The 18,228-nt window shown below is 46.2% G+C and overlaps 1 protein-coding gene across 1 annotated transcript in view; it reads right to left on the bottom strand.

Moving 5' to 3' along the window:
• The window catches only part of SLC35F4 (solute carrier family 35 member F4), a 110,686-nt gene extending 92,712 nt beyond the window's left edge, over nucleotides 1-17,974 (bottom strand). The window contains exon 1 of the mRNA XM_058860918.1: nucleotides 17,826-17,974. Coding sequence (XP_058716901.1) covers nucleotides 17,826-17,928 — 103 coding nt within the window. The 5' untranslated portion in view covers nucleotides 17,929-17,974. The remainder of the gene's footprint in view (nucleotides 1-17,825) is intronic.
• Between the last annotated feature and the right edge of the window lie 254 nt (nucleotides 17,975-18,228).

Genomic DNA, 18,228 nt, shown 5'->3' with positions numbered 1-18,228 from the left:
GGGCCAATCTGCTGTTTAATGGATATTCTTGAATTCCCAAGGCTGCAGGCCAAAAGGGAGTAGGCAAAATGGCCTGGATCAGACAATCTCAATCTCCTGAACACTCACAATACTACACAGCACTTCTTCATCAGGACAATTAAATACATTTCTTCTGCTATTTAAACAGTTTCTCCTTCCTGGTTCCTTTTGTCTCCTGTTATTTGTTGCGTAGGTGAATTTCTCAACCTGTGCCAAGGTCAGGGTAGCATTTAAAGCACATTTAAATCTAACTCCAAACGGTACCTGAGCCTTTGCTTGCCATATACCACATCTAACAATGTCACCATCTGTGAGCAATATGCTGACATGACTTCACTTCCCAAGCGCTGGCAAAATGCTGGAGAGAAAGATAACAAAGCTGCAAAGATCATTTCAAAGTCACTGATAACTTGGCCAAAAATTTTGCCTCATTATCTACCCAGCTTTTGCCTTGATCTCCTCATAAATGTAAGGGAAAAGCACAACTTTCTAATAACATATATGTTTTAAATTCTTAATGGAGCAATGAAATATTGTATCTTTAATGTGCCTCTGCAGTCACTGTTCTGTGAAGCAGTAAATCCTGAAGAGTAATGAGGTGGCACCAAACCAAGGCCTGTCTGGAGCTCCGGGATGCGTTTCACATCAACAATTTGGTCCGGTATAAAAAGCACTGGTCTCAGTTTTGGGAAATCAATGGAACTTTTAAACTTAGCTTAAATATGTTACAGGGAGCTTCACAGAAACAAAAAAGGAGTTTGGAAGGGACCTTAAAGACCATCATGTTCCAGCCCTCCACCATGGGCAGGGACACCTTCCACTACAGCAGGTTGCCAAAACACCTTTGACAATGCTAGGCTGGAGAAAGAAATTGGAAAAGAGTGGGAAATTACAAACCTGAATAAAAAATAAATAGGAGCAGTCGGATGTAAGCAGCACCCCACATCCTCTGTTCCCATCAAAATACCAGACTAAACAAACAGGATACATGTAAAGGAAACCTGGAAAACGCCAGTCAGAGCTTCCTTGAGACCAAATCCCATCAGAGTAATGTCATTTCTTTCCATGACAGAATAACAGCTGGTGAACAGTGAAGGACAGGAGACATTACAGATCTTGACACCAGGACAGCTCGTGACACTGCCCAGCAGGACATGACAGGGAAACAATTTAACCAGGAGGAAAAGTGCTCAAGAGCCATCCCTGGGCTCACCATCAGTGGGTCCCTGATGGTGAAAGGATTTTAAGTGAGGGTCCTTTTAGCATTTGTTATTTCCATAATAGGGAGGTTAATTGTTATGCTTGAAGTTATATTAAACAAGAAGGCTCCAACTACATTGAAGAGAGAACTGGAATGATTTTAACAACATGGAGACATCACCTGGATAAAGAATTATTTGCAAAAGTGAAAGGTTATTCCCACCTAAGTGGAGAATCAGCTGTACAGACACAGTTCAGGGAACAGTTTTGTAGAAGAGGACTGGACTTTAGAGGAAACCCCAAGCTCAAGCTGCATCACTTTTTATACAGTTGCCAGAAATTCAGACACTGAAGTGAGATGAACAATCCACTGTACATCAAGGATATGAAGTAATTCTTCTCTTCAAGACTGCACAAGTGAGACCTCAACTGAAGACCTGGGTCCAATTTGAGGAGCAAAATTTTAAGTAAGGTGATGGCTACTGCATTGACTTCAAGAAGATAAAGATAAGAAGCAAGTTTCCTCTAGAATGACTACACAGAATGAGTGGAAGAATTTGGTTTGTTTTAGTAAAGATGAAGGAAAACAAGATAAAGAAGTTCTGAGATCTGTGAGATATTGCTGCAGAGGAGGAGACCAGTCACAAGGTACTAGGACAAGAACTGTGTCTGAAGTAGATCAAGATTTAGTCATGAGAAAACCACAGTAAATGAAACACTGGAACAGAATGCCTGGGAGGTGGGCAATCCCCACCACAGATGTTTTCAAAATGGATTAGACACGTATCCACTGAGAATGATCCAGGTGACCCTGCTCACTAAGACTCAAGTTATTTCTCCAGACCTCTGCCAGCTCCGCATTCTGCTTACCAGATGATCACTGCTCAAACCAGGGAGCTCACCAAGAACAATTTTTGTAAAAGTAGCCAAATCCCAAACATTGTAGACAATCAAAACTCCCAACTCTTGAACCTGTATTGATGGCAAAAATATCAAAGAACCAAATCAGGTTGTGCCACTTTTCATGATGTAACTTCAGTAGAGGGACAAATCATTATTCAGCCTGGTTAATATGCCACTTGAAAAGGAAGAGCAGGGCAGACTGACTCACATTTTGGATGCCTGTCCATGATTTTGCCAAGTTTCAGGACAGCCTCTGTGGCTTCATACTTGCATCTGATCTCCACAATTACTTTAAAAGTTCTGCTGTAATAGAATAATCAGAGGCAATTATGGAAGGTCAGGGAACAAGCAGGCATAAATATTCTGTCAGCTCTTCCTGATACTTCATGATGGGGAGCTTTATTAATGTGTCTGGGAAACGTCCCCCAGCCCACTTCAGAACTGCCAAGGCTCCCTGGTGGATGGCACTGAAGGGATTCACATCTTTCCAATGTCTCTTCAAAGAGATGAAGATGATGACTGTCCAAGAAGTCAAAGGGAATTAGAAAACTTTCCTCCAAAATCAAACTGGGACACACATAGCATTAAAAATAGGTGCTGGGGCAGTAGGATCAAGGCATCCTTTCACCAGCCTTGAGGCAAAGGTCAAACTTGGTCATACCAAACCAAAGGCTGCATTGCAAATTATTCCAACTCTAAGCAGCTCCTTGCTCACACAGCTCCAAGCTGCTGGATATAATATTAGCCACTCCATATACTACTCCTGATGTAGTGAAGATTATGGGCTCTGCTGTGCTTTAACTTCACTCATCCAGAGGGATAAAGCTTGAGTGAAATGTCACCATGGCCAAAATCCCCAAAATTGAAGGGAAGAATTTCAGAACTTTCTCCATTCATCTCATAAGTCCAGGCAAGTGCAGGTTCAAATTCATGGGCTGGCTGCCCTTTTCCTCTGATCCACTTCATGCACATGACATTTTACTCCCCCTGTTGCTTCCACTTTTATGTTCTGATGATGCAGATGCCTTCACATCTCCACCCCTGCAAGATCTTTCAGAAGGCAAAAGGATAAACTTCTGATACTTTGTCTGGTACTTCCCATTATCAGCATATTTATAAAGAATACAGAGTGTGACTAAGTTGTATACAGTTATATCTGTAACCATCAAACTCAAAAGATCATCAAATAATTTATGAAAATCTATAAACTAATCCCCATCACCTGTTTATATTTCTGTGCTTATAATAAGATTAATCAACCTGACTAATATTTTATTAAATTATTGCTTTGCTCAGAAATAGAGGAAAGAAATATTGTTCTCTTGGACAATTAATTCCCCTGTTTTTGACACCCTCCTCTGCCACATTACAACTGGTAAGTTACATATGATCACAATTAACATCCAACCTTTAACGCTTTAACATCATCTCGGTATCAGCCACTTCTCTGCACCTATGCTTATGAAAGCAAATCTGAATTTTGTATTTCATCTCCAGAGCAGAGCCATCCCATCCAGCAGCATTACATAAATGAGCTTCACACCAGTGGGAAGAGCCTAATAGATTTTGTAGGTCAGTGCTTCTGGCAGATGTTTCTCTAAAGACTCCTTAGAGTTCATGGGAAAAAGACTTCTCAACGAGATTTTCCAAGGCATAGTCCAGTAAAAGTTAATAAGAGTGGGGGAAACACAGGAGAGGGAAAGACCTCAATTGATTTGAAAATGTTTGGAAAATTCAGGGCACACGAGGACAAAATAAAAAATATTCCACAGAGAACAACTCAAAAATAGCAGCAGTGGCTAAGAACAGCTCTTCAAAGGGATGTCAGACTTTACAATACTTTGAGCAGCAGCGGTGACTTAAAAGGCTTCACGTTGTTGCCACATGGTGACATTAAAAACTTGCATTTGTTTTTGGGGGAAAATAAATAACAAAAACACATACAGCAGAATAATAAAATGCAATCATGTGATGGGTGCTTTAAATCCTATTTATAAACCCCTGGGGCATATTTCCTTGCTCAGTGCAGTCACCACAATGTCAAATTCTAATTTGCAACAGAGGTCACAAATATCACAACTGGCAACACGATGGATGGCATGAATGATAAAAATAATTTTTAAGGACTTAGCCTTTAAAATAAACAGAACTGGCAGCATTTCTTTATTGCCTGTTTTAAACCTCATAGTTACACTGAGCATTAAATTCATCAACAGACAAACTTTTATGCCTTATATGAGCCCTCTTGAGCACAATGTTTTCCTTCTCTGGGCTCTGAAATGTCTGCAGAAGCCTCTCCCTAACTTGCAGGAGAAAGAGGGAGAACCTCCTTCTCTGGGCACCATGACATACTTGTGAGCCTAATAACATCCTTGCAAAGTAGATAAAATATTAAATATTATCATTACATTACACCAGCAAAGAAATAAAGGGCCAACATTCAGGCACCAGTTTTCTACAAGTACAAAATTAACCTTGGATTTATTATTTCAAATAAGAGGAGATGATCATCATGAATATTTGATAACATTTTCTGTAGCCATAATAAAACAACTCCATTCTCTCCATTTTTTAAAACTGTGAAGTGTTCACAACCATCACCTGCATTACTCTACAGATCTTTACCAATAGCTGTGGTTCTGCAAAGTAATCTTTTATTCATTGAATTTCCGACCAAAACCTGAAACTGTCCTGTGGCATCATTTTATGCTTTTTCACTGCATCATCTCAAAGTCCCAAAAAAAGGCAGGTGTACCCTGTGAGGCTCCTGGCATCCCATTACAGCCTGAGGAAGCAGCTGAAAACAGTCCAAAGCCAATTTCTCTCCTCCCAGGATAGTATCTTATCTCCATGCTGGAAGGAATTATGAAATATAACATGTGTTAGCTCCACAGGATGTTTATTTACAGTTAACAGGCCAACATTTTGTTCTCTTTCTCCTCCCCTCTCTCCACAAAATCATGGGGTGGGAAGGACCTGCCTCCAAGATTTCATGGGAGTTACTCTCATTCCTCAGCAGAAGAGCCACACCCAAACAGCTTGCAGCAACAGAGAAAAGAAATCCTACAACAGCAAGCTGGACAACATCACATCCCTACAAACTCATGGAAGAAACAGCCATCAAAAGCTACTAAAACACCAAGAACTTCCCAAAGCACAGATCAATAGTAGATGGAAACATCAGGAACCCCCATTATTCTCTTCCCTGCACATCTCCTGTTGGTCACTGTCTGAAGCTGGATGTTAACTAGATGTGTCTTTGACAAGATTCCCAAAAATTGTGTGCAGCACATCTCATCATCAGGAACGAGGCAATCCTACAGCTTTCCCACCGTGGGAGAACAGAAATGTCCGTGTTTCTAGCTGTGTTTTTGTAAAGTCCATCAGGGCTTTGCACCTTTTGCGCTCGCTAATTCCTGGTAATTGTACTTGGATTTGGCCAGCAGATTGAAAAATTACACAGGGAGGGAGTAGGGAGAGAGAGATGGTGCTCACATAAGCCTTGTTTCCTTAAGAAACCAGGTTAAAAAAACCAACAGATGACGAGTTACAAGACATTCTGTAATCTGCTTTTAAAACGCCCCAGAACGAGGCGCAAAGTCCTAACGGGGCATACGAGGATGTGTTTGACAAGGAGCAAGTGCTTACATTAAGGAGAACAACATCATCCTTAAAAAAATGATTCCGTGATAAAAGAGAGACCCAGTAGCAACTCCAAAGAGAAAGAAAAATTATTCCATGATAAAAGAGACCCAGTAACAACTCCAAAGAGCAGGAACCTGCTCGGTCACAGAACTACCAGAAGGCACAGGACGATTCTTGCCTTTCAAAATCATCCCTTTCACTCTCTTGCAGACCTTAGCAGACTGCTACAAAAATACCATGAATTATAGAGTATGAATGATGTCAAAGCCTGTTCTCAGAGGAAGGCTGGGAACAGCAATCATGTATTCTTCAGTTTAGGAATACACAGACACAAATTTTGTTCAAAACCTATAAAGGAAAAAAAGGCTCTCCACATCAAAGGCGCCAAATACATTTCCTTTCAGATCATCCCTTCAACCAGCCCAGTCTAACACCAGAGACAGGGAAAGAAGAGAGGCTGATAGGATGAAAAGGAAAGTCAGGACCATGGAGAGTGGCTTAAGTCACCAAAATACACAGGGAAGCATAAATACAGCAGAAGACCCAGTGTCTACACAGTCAATTCAAACTGCACTGTGCAGTTCTGGCTTTCAGAGACACCTGAACGTGACAGGAGATGGCTGTAACCCTCAAATGAAGTCCTATGAATCTTGTCTTTGTGTGCAAGGATAGTTGGCAAATCAGGCTGCTCTGAACTACAGCTTCTGTCCCCAGTACCAAGTAGGGAAACAGAAAAACTTGGGGATCATGAACAGAATGAGATTGCTTGCTTTAGGCAGCCCCACAGCATCCACCATCCACAGGGAGGACGTGAAGGGCAACAGTCACTGAAACACCAGAGGATTCTCCTGCCCTAAGGTGATTGTTTTCCAGGTACCACACTGCTTTGCCATGGAGAGGAAGAAAAAAGGCCCTGAAAATTATCAGAGCCTTGACGTTGTTCTCCGAAGACGTATTCATCAGAAAGTCATGTTTAAAAGGGCTTAAGTTTTGTCTGCAACTAAACCAAAACCACCCTCAGCTGTGAACATCCCATGTCTGGGAGCAGCCTTGGAACTAAGGTAAATCTGAACCCAGCCAACTGAGTTACTGTTCCTCCAGCAAATTTGAGATTCCAGCTAAAATAAGAGACCAAAGCCAACATCTGTTAATAATGTGCAAAACAACAGTGGCACGTTAATTCTACCCTCCATTCCCCTATACAGGGCAAATCTGGGAGCTGCACCACTCACTTTTGTTTGCCTTCTTAAAGCAGTAAACTATAATGAATCTCTTATCTCCACAAAGTGCTACAAAGCTTCACTAAACTGCATGAATGTTTTCTACCAGTAATAATAAAGCTGCACACTTTCAAGGCAGTGCCTCTAAAAGTCAGGCACACACAATCTGAGAGCACTGCAGCTTCACACTCACTCTCCAGTGGTATTTCCAGGTCTGCCCAAGAGTCTTTGGCTCTCAGAGGAGTCACTGCTGTACCTGTGCACAGTGTGAATATCTAAGTTTAAGGAAATCCTCTTGATTCTGCCCAAATGCAGACACCTTTACTCCTGGCTGCCTGCTCTATACCCACAGCTGGGGTCGCCTGTCTCCACCAGGATGCTCAAAACAGTCACTCTGAATTCACTTCAAAGCAGAAGTGCACAAAAACACTGCACAGACCCCAGCTAGAAATAGAGTTGCCCTAATTTGATCTAATTAACCTCCTTTCCAGCACTGAAACAAACAGGATGCCTTTCCAAACAGGAAAACCCAGTTAAGCAGCCTCCTCACCACTTCCCCATGCTGCAGAACATTTATGGGTGAAGGACAACTCCTGACTCTGAACAAGTGGTCAGGGCTGCATCCCAGAGCAGAGGGACATAGGAATGAGTATTCCTGGACACACAGCTCCATGAGGAGGTCAGAGGACAGCTGTGCACTCCCCTGCACCCTGAGATCAGCCCAGTGCTCCCTGCTTTGTGGAGCACAAGCACACACAAACCCGTGCCCGCTGCCACAGGGCCCCCCAAGAAGAGGGACAGAAGGCAGGGCTTGTATGGATGAATCACCTCGACAGGACACATATGGCTTGGCACACCAACAACAGCTCAGATCAGTATTTCAGATGAAAAATGCCTTTTGTTCCTTCCTCCAAGGCTTGTTTTCCAATGCATGTGAAATGTGGCACTTCTTTAGTTACATTTCAGACTATAATTCTTTTTCCTCAGCACAAATGTTCTTGAAATATTTAATTTTCTTTTTATCTAACTCCTCATTTTTTATTTTTTCCCCATTCCATCCCACCCTGGAAAAAAGAAAAAAATTATAGGAAATTGGGAAACTTCACCAAATATTTCCCTGGTAAATGCTGAGTTCAATCATTTTCCACCTGGTCTTTGCGTTAGCAGCCCCACTGAGCACAAGCTTTCTCACACAAAGAACCAACCCTCCTCAGGTAGAAGTCCAGCCACGGTGCAGAAACACCACAGAAAGTTCACCTTCCTGCTCTCCATGCTGTCAGCACTGAAGAATTTCCTCTGGTGAAGCACTTTGAAGCATCCCACTTTCACACAAGCTGCTACAAACCCTAGCCCCTGTAACGTATCACACAACAGGTTATTTCTGGCACTGCAGAGAAAAACCCCAATCTGCACCCACACAATTCCAGGGCTGCACACTCCACGTGCCGAGCTTCGTCTAAGAAAGGATTTTGAAGTTCCAGGATTAAAATATGTAAAAGAAAAAGGTTGCAATGACTGCACTTGTCGACTGCTTTATAACAACTCTACCATTTCACTTCAAGATGCAGAACATAAGTCACACCACGTGGATTAATTTTCTCTCCCCGACAGTGAACATGTGTTCCAGCCCTGTTTCATGCTTATCTTACACAGGCACAGATGATTCCAGTGCTGTCCTCTAAACACTCAGGTGTATGATACCCATTAGCTGGAAAGGGCTTCCAGAGTTGTGTTCCCAGGAATCCTAGAAAAAAATCAGTCCCCAGCAGGAAAGTAATTTTTTCATGAAGTCTCCAACTACCCCATTAATAACAGAGGTGTGTTAGCCCTAGAAGCCCCCCAGAAGACTCAGCCTCCACAGGAAGAGGGGGAGCTGTACTGGAGATTGCTTCAGCAGGAAATCGCTCAAGCAGCTCAGTGCCATAAGCAGCAAGAAGGAATAAAACTGCAAGAGTCACCAGGTTGGCTTCAAGCTACAAAGTCTTTCTCACTCTGGATGGAGAGTTCACAGCCAGGACTAAAACTGGTCTGAAAGGGGATCTGAGAGACCTGTTTTAGTGGAGTTTTACTGACTCATGAGCTGCCATGCTGGTGTTTGCCTCTCCCTTCCTCTCCCCCCAAAATGTAGTTGGAAACTTGAACAAGAACCAAAGCAGGTATGGGAGCTCTTCCTGTATCAGACGAAACAGACTGGACAGCCTGAGACAAGGAACAGATTTCAGATTGCCAGAAACAGCAGGAATCATATTTCACCCTGGACCCAAAACCTCCTTCTTTGCCCCAGAACAGGAGCAAATCATCTTCCTTGCCTCCACAAAAAGGACAGCAGAGGCACCTTTCTCACTCTCTCACTCTGCTAGCCCTGATCCAGCCCAGCTGAATGCAGGAAAGGGCAAGTCCATTTTACCAAAAGTATTTTCAAGGGAGGTCTAGGAAGAATCAATATGTTTTTAGAGGACTAACAGGACGGTCTTTGTGTGGCAGACACACCAAAAGCCTGTCACTAGAGCACATCCTGCATGCCTTGGAATAAATTCACTGCTGGCACTGGAAGTGCCTGGGCTGCTCTCACTTACAGTTCTGTGAAAGCCATACCCTGGGCATCAGCTCAGCATAACCTTACAGCTCCTACCTCCCTGCAGTGAAATCTGCCACTCTGCACAGGGCCAGCCCAAACCTTTGGCCACCAGGGAGTCTCACTTCACCTCACCACAAGAAAAAACAATTTTCAGTCTCACTAAGCAGAGCTGGCCCACTTGGTAAATAATTTAACCACTCAGTTAAGCACTTTCCTTTTTGTTCCCCCACCTTATTCTCACATTTGCCACAAACAGACACTGATTTTATTTATTTATTTTTTTTTGCAGGCATTTCCATTATTCATCGCTGTGATCATTCAGCAGCAGGTTTAACTGAAAAAATTCCTGCCACCAATCCTTCCACAAACAGTAAGTTCACTTTCATGGGTGAATTCCCATGCAGGCAGTTGAGCAAAAGCCCATCAATTTCCAAATGTGCAGAAGAAATAATTGCAAACCTTTAAAACCACTATTAAAAAAACAGGAATGCAAGCACAGGAGGGATAAAAGGCTGCCAGAACCATCTGTCACTTTGCAATATCATTTTACCACACTCAACCAGGACCAAATATGCTGCTGCCTGCTTGAGTAGATGGAGAAGGCAATGTCAAGGAGACAGTGAGGGAAGGACAGTCAAGAGGAAGGGCATCCCTTCTGTGCACTCCAGAAGAACACAGAGCAGCTCATGGCATGTCCAGGTCATCTCCCCATGGGCTGTGTGCAGCAGCCACACTTTTAGGCAGAACAAGAGAAGAACGAAGTGCAGCTCCATGCAGTCATGATGATGTCCCGTTGAGCAAGGTTAAAGCCACCTCAGGTGAACCAGGTGCAGGTGAGGTGAGGCAGAGCTGTGCCACCATCCCAGCCAACACCCAGAGAGGGCCAGGCAGCCAGGAGGACTTTCTGTGACAATCACAGAATCACTGAGGTTGGAAAAGACATCTGAGATCGAGTCCAACCTGTGAGCGATCAGCACCTTGCCAACCAGACCAGAGCACTGCGTGCCGTGGCCAGTTGCTTCTTGAACACACAACTTCACCACCTCCATGGGCAGCCCATTCCAACGCTTAACACCCCTTTCCATGAAGAAATTCCTCCTGATGTCCAGCCTGAACCTTCCCTGGTGCAGCTTCAGGCCATTTCCTCTCATCCTGTCCCTTGCTCCCTGGGAGCAGAGTCTGACCCCCCTCAGCTCCATCCTCCTGCCAGGGAGTTGTGAGAATGAGAAGTTTCCCCCTGAGCCTCCTTCTATCCAGGCCAAGTCCCCCAAGCTTTCTCAGCCACTCTTTATATTATTTACTCTTTATACCCTTCCCCAGTTCTGTCCCCTTCTCTGGACACACTCCAGCCCCTCAATGTCCTTCTTGTCATGAGAGGCCCAGAACTGGACACAGCACTCGAGGTGTGGCCTCACCAGTGCCCAGAACAGGGAATGGTCACTGCCCTGCTCCTGCTGGACACGCTATTGCTGACCCAGGCCAGGTGTCATTGGCCTCTTTGTCCACCTGAGCACACCTGGGTTCATGTCCAGCCACTACTGACCAGCTTGCCCAGTTCCTTTTCCAGCTTTCCAAACACTCTGCCCCAGCCTGTAGCTCTGTGTGGGATTACTGGGGCCAAAGTGCACGATCTGGAAACTGGTCCCCCTGAAGCTCATACAATTGTCCTCAGGCCATGGACCCAGCCTGTCCAGATCCCTCTGCAGAGCCCTCCTGCCCTCCAGCAGATCCACACTCCCACACAATTTGGTGTCATCCACGAACTTACTGAACAGATGCTCTACTCCTCAACCAGATCATCCATAAAGTTATAAAATATGAGTGGGCCCAACACCGAGCCCTGGGATCACCACTGGTGACCCAAGAATGAGCATGGAAGGGCAGAAGAACTCAAAAGCAGGCAGAGAGCACAGGTAGAAAGCTACCAAATTATAGAGAGCACCTCCTCCACCTTTAGCAGCAGGCCAGCTACAGCACCAGACTTGCTGTGCAGTCACTAGTGGAGGCAGAGATCGCTCCATCAAACTTATGGCTTGTTCTGAACAACCTCTGGAAAATTAGCATCACTCCCCCCATCTTACTGTCTCAATTTTCCCTGCCAAATAGCGGTAATTTTTCTCAAAATCTTGGCAGACATCTTTATGAGGCATCTTTAAAGCTTGGGAAATAATTCTTATTTAAATACATAAGCCCGCATAAGATTTTTGGCCATTACTCTCATTCTTCTGCTAATTTCCCGCCTTAATTTATTCATGGCCTGTTCCTACCCATTTGCCTGTGTGCCAACATGCAATTTCAGTTTAAATAACTCTTCTTTCCTACATTTCCTTGTTCATCCTCCCAAGATGTGTTTGGAGCAGCAGCCCTGTTCCCATCCTGGCCTAGGCAGGCCCAGCTCTATCAGCCCCCTCTTGCAAGGATAAGCTTTTCACTGCCCTGCTCACCACGGTGTCCTTCCCAATTTGGATTCATCCCTCCTGCCCACACATGTCCAGAACTGCATCCATGCCCAGTACCACAGTTTCACAGCTGAGCTCCTCAGGGATTTGACCCCAAGGGGATCAATCAGCCCCCGAGGGAAGGCCAAGGACTGAAGCAGTTTCCTCTCCTCCCAGCTGATGGGACGCCTCAACTTCCACAACAATTAATGTCCCCAGGTGAGGGGAAGGTTCCATATTCCAGTTACCAGTCCAAGGCTGCCAGGCCATCCCCTTCCAGCACAAACAGAAATCCACACAAAGCCTGGCCCTATTCCACTACAGGAAACAAACCTGGTCTTGCCAATATTAGTCAGCAAAGGAGTATTTATAAAATCTGTTTTGCTGAAAGAAATTACTTCATAAGTTACTGCTACCAGTGCTGATACACAATCATACTTTTTTTTCACCCAAGCAAACAAGTCTGTGGGAAAAAACAACTACAACACGACTGCATCCTGTGCTATGACATCTACTTGTGCCCCAGAGCTGGGGAGAGGAGGAAATTGTTAAACTGGAAGTTTGCAATCCTGCCCTCACTGCAGCACACCCTCCCAGGGCACAGCCCTCCTATGGAAAACCCAGAAGACTTTGAAATAAAGCTCATTCCAGGCCAGCCTTGGAGTCCCCTCAGCCCCAAATGCTACCAGGTGGCACAGGGCCAGCTGCCACAAGTGGTACAAGCCAACACAACTCACACAGAGATTCCGACATCGCTTCCTTCCTCCCAGACCCCTCAAACACAGCTCAACAAAACCAGCCTCATCCCCCATGAATTTCAAAGCACCTTTCCTGAGTGCCCCTTTCCCAGCCTCCCATTGTGCCTGCTCTGCAGGGAGGAACCGGGGCCCTGGGAACTGCTGGAGGAGCAGCTGGGTGCAGACAGAGACTTTGCTCCTCTCGCTGGAAGTGACAAGCCACCAGGAGGGCAGGGTGTTCAGTAAGCACAGAGATGATCTGGGTTTGCCATGTGATTTGCACTGCAGCAGAGCTGCTGGCACAGCTGCTGTGATAACCAGGAGAAAATTCTCTCCAGAGTTTCAGGGGTAGCTTCTCCCTCCACAGCGTTTTCCTCCGCACAGGGAGCAAGAGCCGAGTTGTCAAGCCACTGATGCTGGCTCAGCATGCCTTATTAAGGCAAAGCAATTAAGCACAGACTTAACTTTGAACACATTCTCAAAGCCCGGTGGCTTAGAGCAAGTTTAGACTTAAGTAGGTCCTTAAGTTGCGATTGCTGGCTTGAGGCTGAACTTGCCAAATTAAACCACGGACCTTTACTAGAGCTGCTCTGCAGGGGAGTCGGAAAACACACAGCTCGCTCCTGACAGCCACTGTGCTCTTGGCAAGGACAGGTTCAGCATTTTCCCAAGCACTGCTAAGGTCACACGCTGCTGTAAGGGCTCCCCAGCTCCCTGGCAGACAGCACCAGAGGCATGGTCGGTCACCCAGTGTCCCACTGTGAGCCCAATGTCACAGTCCTGCTGCCGCACAGGCACATGACAGCACCTTCTGCTTCCAGCAGCTTACACAACTCCATGGTTTCAGGCCTGAAGGAGAGGAAGAGGGGAGATCGAATCAGCATGGGATAATGTCCAAAAAAACTTGTTTAAAAGTCTAGCAAGTGCCTGAGTTCATAACTGCAGGGGTGGGAATCAAACCCTCCAGCCACAAGTGCACGTTAAGAGAAGCTCTCCAAGCACGATGGAAAGGAGGAGGCGATGGCCCATGTGAGGAACCAGTAAGGTTGTGCTGTGCTCCTCCAGGCCTGAGAAAACAGCATTCCAGAAATGCAGATCTGAGATGCTGAGAGCATCCTGGAAGATGTGAGGCTTTGTGGATAGTGGAAAGGGCTCCATCAGAAAAGACAGCACAGGTAGAAACTTGACTTGGTGAAGATCAGAGATGAGAAGCTTTGACTGGAGCAGCTTTAATTCAGCGGAAGGCACAGAAGAGGTGTTAGGACAGACTTGAAGGAGAGGAACTTTGTAAAAAAGGTTTCAGTACTGAGATGAAAGGCAGATGGGGTGGCAGTTGGAAACAGTAGGGAAAAAAAGGAAAGAAAAACAAAAAACAAAAATCAAAACCCACGAAAAAACAAACTCCATACGTATTCTTGACCCTGGAGACACTAAACGTGATTGTACTGCCAGCAGAAAAGTCAGAGAAGAATGAGAAGTTACAGCACAGGTCAGGAGAGGAAACACAGCCTCCCACTGTTTGTGTGGATGAAAAAGTTGCATCAGACCAAATGAAATTGCACACATGAAAAAGTGGAGGACAAGGGGAGCTTACATGGGAGCAGCATCTGCAGCCCCAGGTCAAAGGATGGAGCATCTGATCTACAACAGCTCTATGCCCTGGAAATTATGAATTCCAAAGAAATTGGCTGGAAGACAGACACAGCCTCCCTCCCTCCCCACAAAAGCCAGATACCTCATACATAGTCTGCACATTTAAAATGCAAGAAGTGAGGGATCAAGCCATGCATCCCAAGTACAAGTCAAGTGGGATCAGGAAGAGCCCTTCCCATCTCAGCACAAAGTGGAGGGGGGGGGAAAACAATTGGATATTTTTCTTATTAGGCAGGAAATAGGATTTTTGCAATAGGCATGGATGTAAATACCAGACCAAAATACATTTTTCTGCTCATTCAGATGATTTACAGAGAAATGAAACAGGTATTTTCCTTCTCTAGAAACTTTATAAAGAATAAAAAAAATTATTCAAGTGCCTGACTTAAAATTAATAAAAGAATCATCACATGCACACCCCAAGTCTGAAGTAGGTTAATGCACACAAATATAGACTATGAGGCACAAGCCACTAGAAAATACTGCAGTTCTTTGTGGTAACAGCTCTTGAACACCACAGTGCTTTAACATTAGATTTCATGGCTGTTTGTGAGCAGTCCTCAGCCTTCCCACACAGAAACCACGGCATGATCTCCTGTCAGACCATGGAACACAAGCCAGCCCACTAGAGGAGGGATGCCAATCACCAGCACATTTCACAAAGCCTTGGGCTTTCCTTGTAATTGTCCAGGTACCCCTAAGAGTGAGAACAGCAGCCACCCACTGCTGCCTTCAGCTTTCCTCAATGAATCTTTCTGTCCCTAGATGGGCACGGCAGGCTGGGGACAAAGAGGAGCCTCAAGGAAGGTGGTGGCCATCAGCAGGCTGTCACCATCCAAATCATGTCCCTTCATCTGGTGCCTGGCCAGCTCTCTGCTCAGAAGCAGAGAGCACAAAGCCATCCTGGGGACAAACAGCTCAGCCTCAGGCACTTTCCAGAGCCAGGCAGGAGCAAGGTGACAGCACAAGCAGATGACTGCATGTGCCACAGGCTTGGGCATGTGACAGGGAAAGGGCTCCTCTGGCACTGGGGAGGGTATGGACACATCCTGCCTGGAATTCTGAGCACACTGCCTTCCACCAGCACTGTCCACCTGAACTAAAACTGAGTTTGGACAGTGGTGACAAAAATCATGCCCTCGCCAAAATAAACTGAGATATCAAATCCATTAATAATCAGGGGTACAAAACCCCCACCTTGCGTGCTTACAGTGCTGCATCTGTGTGAACAATTAGCCATGACAGGAACTGCCAGCCATCAGAACTTTGAAGCAGCACCACTCAAAGGCAATACTTTGGCTGAAACAGGAACAGAGTAAGAACTCCAAGCCAGGATCTCCAAGAGTGACTCCTGCTGAGTGCCAGGGGGATGAATGTTCATGATGCCTGAAGGATGCCTGCTTTTACCTTGGGTAAGGCCAGAACATCTTTGTAGAAGCCTTCAAGTACTTTATAAACCCAAAACATACAGCCATAAGGATAAAGCAGTCATCTGCCAACTGCAAGCACTCCAAAAATTACGATGGTTCCAAAACTTAGGAGACTGCTTTAAAAAGCATTCACAGCTTAGAAGGGGTTCTTGGCTTTCATTTACCCAAAGGCATTTAAGTACTGGAATACCACTGATTTACACACTTGCAGTTTTTCCTCTTTAAACATGACAACCACAAATTTTGCTTATTTTCTTCAAACAGGAAAACCTGAGCTACTGATCATCTTGTTTTGCCTCAGCACCCAGCCAAAAAGGCACAAGGAGACTTGCATAAAATCCCAAGAGTCAGCACTTCTGAAAGCCTTGGCCTCTCCTGGCATGCTTTTTCTAATTTTTAAGCAGATGCAGTTTGTAGCATCTGCAGAACTTGGTCTAAGAGAGCTCTCCTCTGTCCGGGAAGCATTCTCCTGGCATTCCCACTGCACCACCAGGAGCACTTGGATTGACAGCACTGGATTCAGATCTATAACTTGATACAGAGTGGGAGTGTTGCTGCAGACTGAAAAATTGCATTCTGCCGCCGAAGGAAACTTGCAACAAACTATTAAGCCAGAACCCTCACCCTCCTCCGGTAAATCACACTGTAGAGATACTCTGGAGCCACTACAGAATTTGGGACACAGGTCCCACCTGGCTCAGACTTAACTGGTCCCTGGACTGACATATAGCCTTGCCTCCAGACTGCTCAGTTTCTTCCCAACTCCTCTGACTGCAGAAAAACCAGCTGACCTCACCAAATAAAAGCCCATAACACCTGTCATGCTGTTAGTGTGCCACAAATAACAGCTGGATAAAACTACTGGGCTTGACTTGGGTTTTTCAGCTATTACACATAGGAATTCTTATTTATTAAGTGGCTTCAATGCATGGCTTTCCTCCATCATAAAAAGCCCACAGATATGTTTTTCTGATATTAGCAGTTTATTAATTGTGTTTTGGTTTATTATTGCATTGCAGCTGGAGAGTACTGCACTGGCTGTTCTGGAATGCAGAATATTCCAAAGGGAATATGCAGAAGTCTGCTCCTTAGTGCTCACCTCACCCAAGTGGGCTCCTTGCTTTTCCTTAATTTTGCCCCTCACTTCACCTCAACTCCTCTTCTGTTCATTAAGCTATGGCATGTCATAGTTTTGCCAACTACAAAGCAACCACTAATACAATAAAACCTGGTTGCACACATTTCCTTGGTGGTAAAAATGAATAATTTCTTTCATTAGCCAAACTTTCCCCATCAAACAGAGTGCTGGGACTACCAGAATTCCAGAGAAACCCACTAAGGCTCTCCCAGCTGCTAGAAACCCACTGCTCCCAATTAAAAACTTCAAAAGCAAAAAAAAAAACAAATAGGGACTTTCTACAAGGACCACCTGCTTTATTTTCTGCTTCTTCGGTGAAGGGAAATAAATAAATAGAACGGACACCAAGAAAAGGAAAGACACCGAACCAACACCAACCCCCTAAACTACAAGTGTCTGGTATTAAAGCGGCACGAAGGAACACCCCATCGACAGTAAGTCCCCACTTTTCTGGAAAAATCTCCTAAGTTTCGAGAGGAAGATGAGTAATTGAGGAGATGAAGCGCCCGCCCGGGGGGACCCACCGGGACCGAAACTTTCCCGATGCGCGGGGCAGGCGGAGAGCGAACCCCCCGGCATCGGCGGGGATGGGGGTGGGAGAGCTGGAAATGAAAAATAAACCCCAAAACGCCAGCCCTGAGAGGCTCGGAGCCGCGAAGTTCCGCGGCCAAGCGCCGCCGCCCCCGTCTCCAGCCGCAGAGCCGCCGCGTCCCCTCGGGGGACAGCGGGCACCCCGCGCCCTGTCCCCCCACACTCACCCCGAGGGATGGGGCAGCACCTGGGGGGGGACACGGGCACCCTCAGGGCTCTGCCGACACACACACCCCCCCGAAGGGCCGGGAGAGGCGGGAGGGAGCCTTACTTTTCTGGCTGGAGTATCCCGGGTAATATCCATAATAGCCGGTGATGCGCAGGATCCTGTCCTCGATGGTGGCCACGCCGTTGGGTGCTGCCTTCCCATCCATAGAGGGAAGGAGCCGCGCGGGGCGGCCGGGCGGGACGGCGAGCGCAGCCGGGAGGGCAGGAGCAGCAGCAGGGGCAGGAGGAGGGGGAGGAAGGCGAGGAGGAGAGCAGCAGGAGGAGGAGGAGGAGGGGGAGGAGGAGCGCGGCCGCCGCAGCTCGCGGTGCCGGCGGGGCGCTCGCTCTGCCTCCGCCGCCTGCTGCAGGACGGGCTCCGCAGCGCGGCCCCCGCCCTCCGGGGACGGCGAGGAAGGCAGCGAGCGGCCCCGCCGGGCCTCAGGTGGGGCGGGATGCGGGGCGAAAGG

This window comes from Poecile atricapillus, chromosome 1, assembly GCF_030490865.1.
Source record: "Poecile atricapillus isolate bPoeAtr1 chromosome 1, bPoeAtr1.hap1, whole genome shotgun sequence".
Classification (NCBI taxonomy): Eukaryota; Metazoa; Chordata; class Aves; order Passeriformes; family Paridae; genus Poecile; species Poecile atricapillus.
Note: the sequence above shows the minus strand (reverse complement) of the source record. Positions and strands in the feature narration are given on the sequence as shown.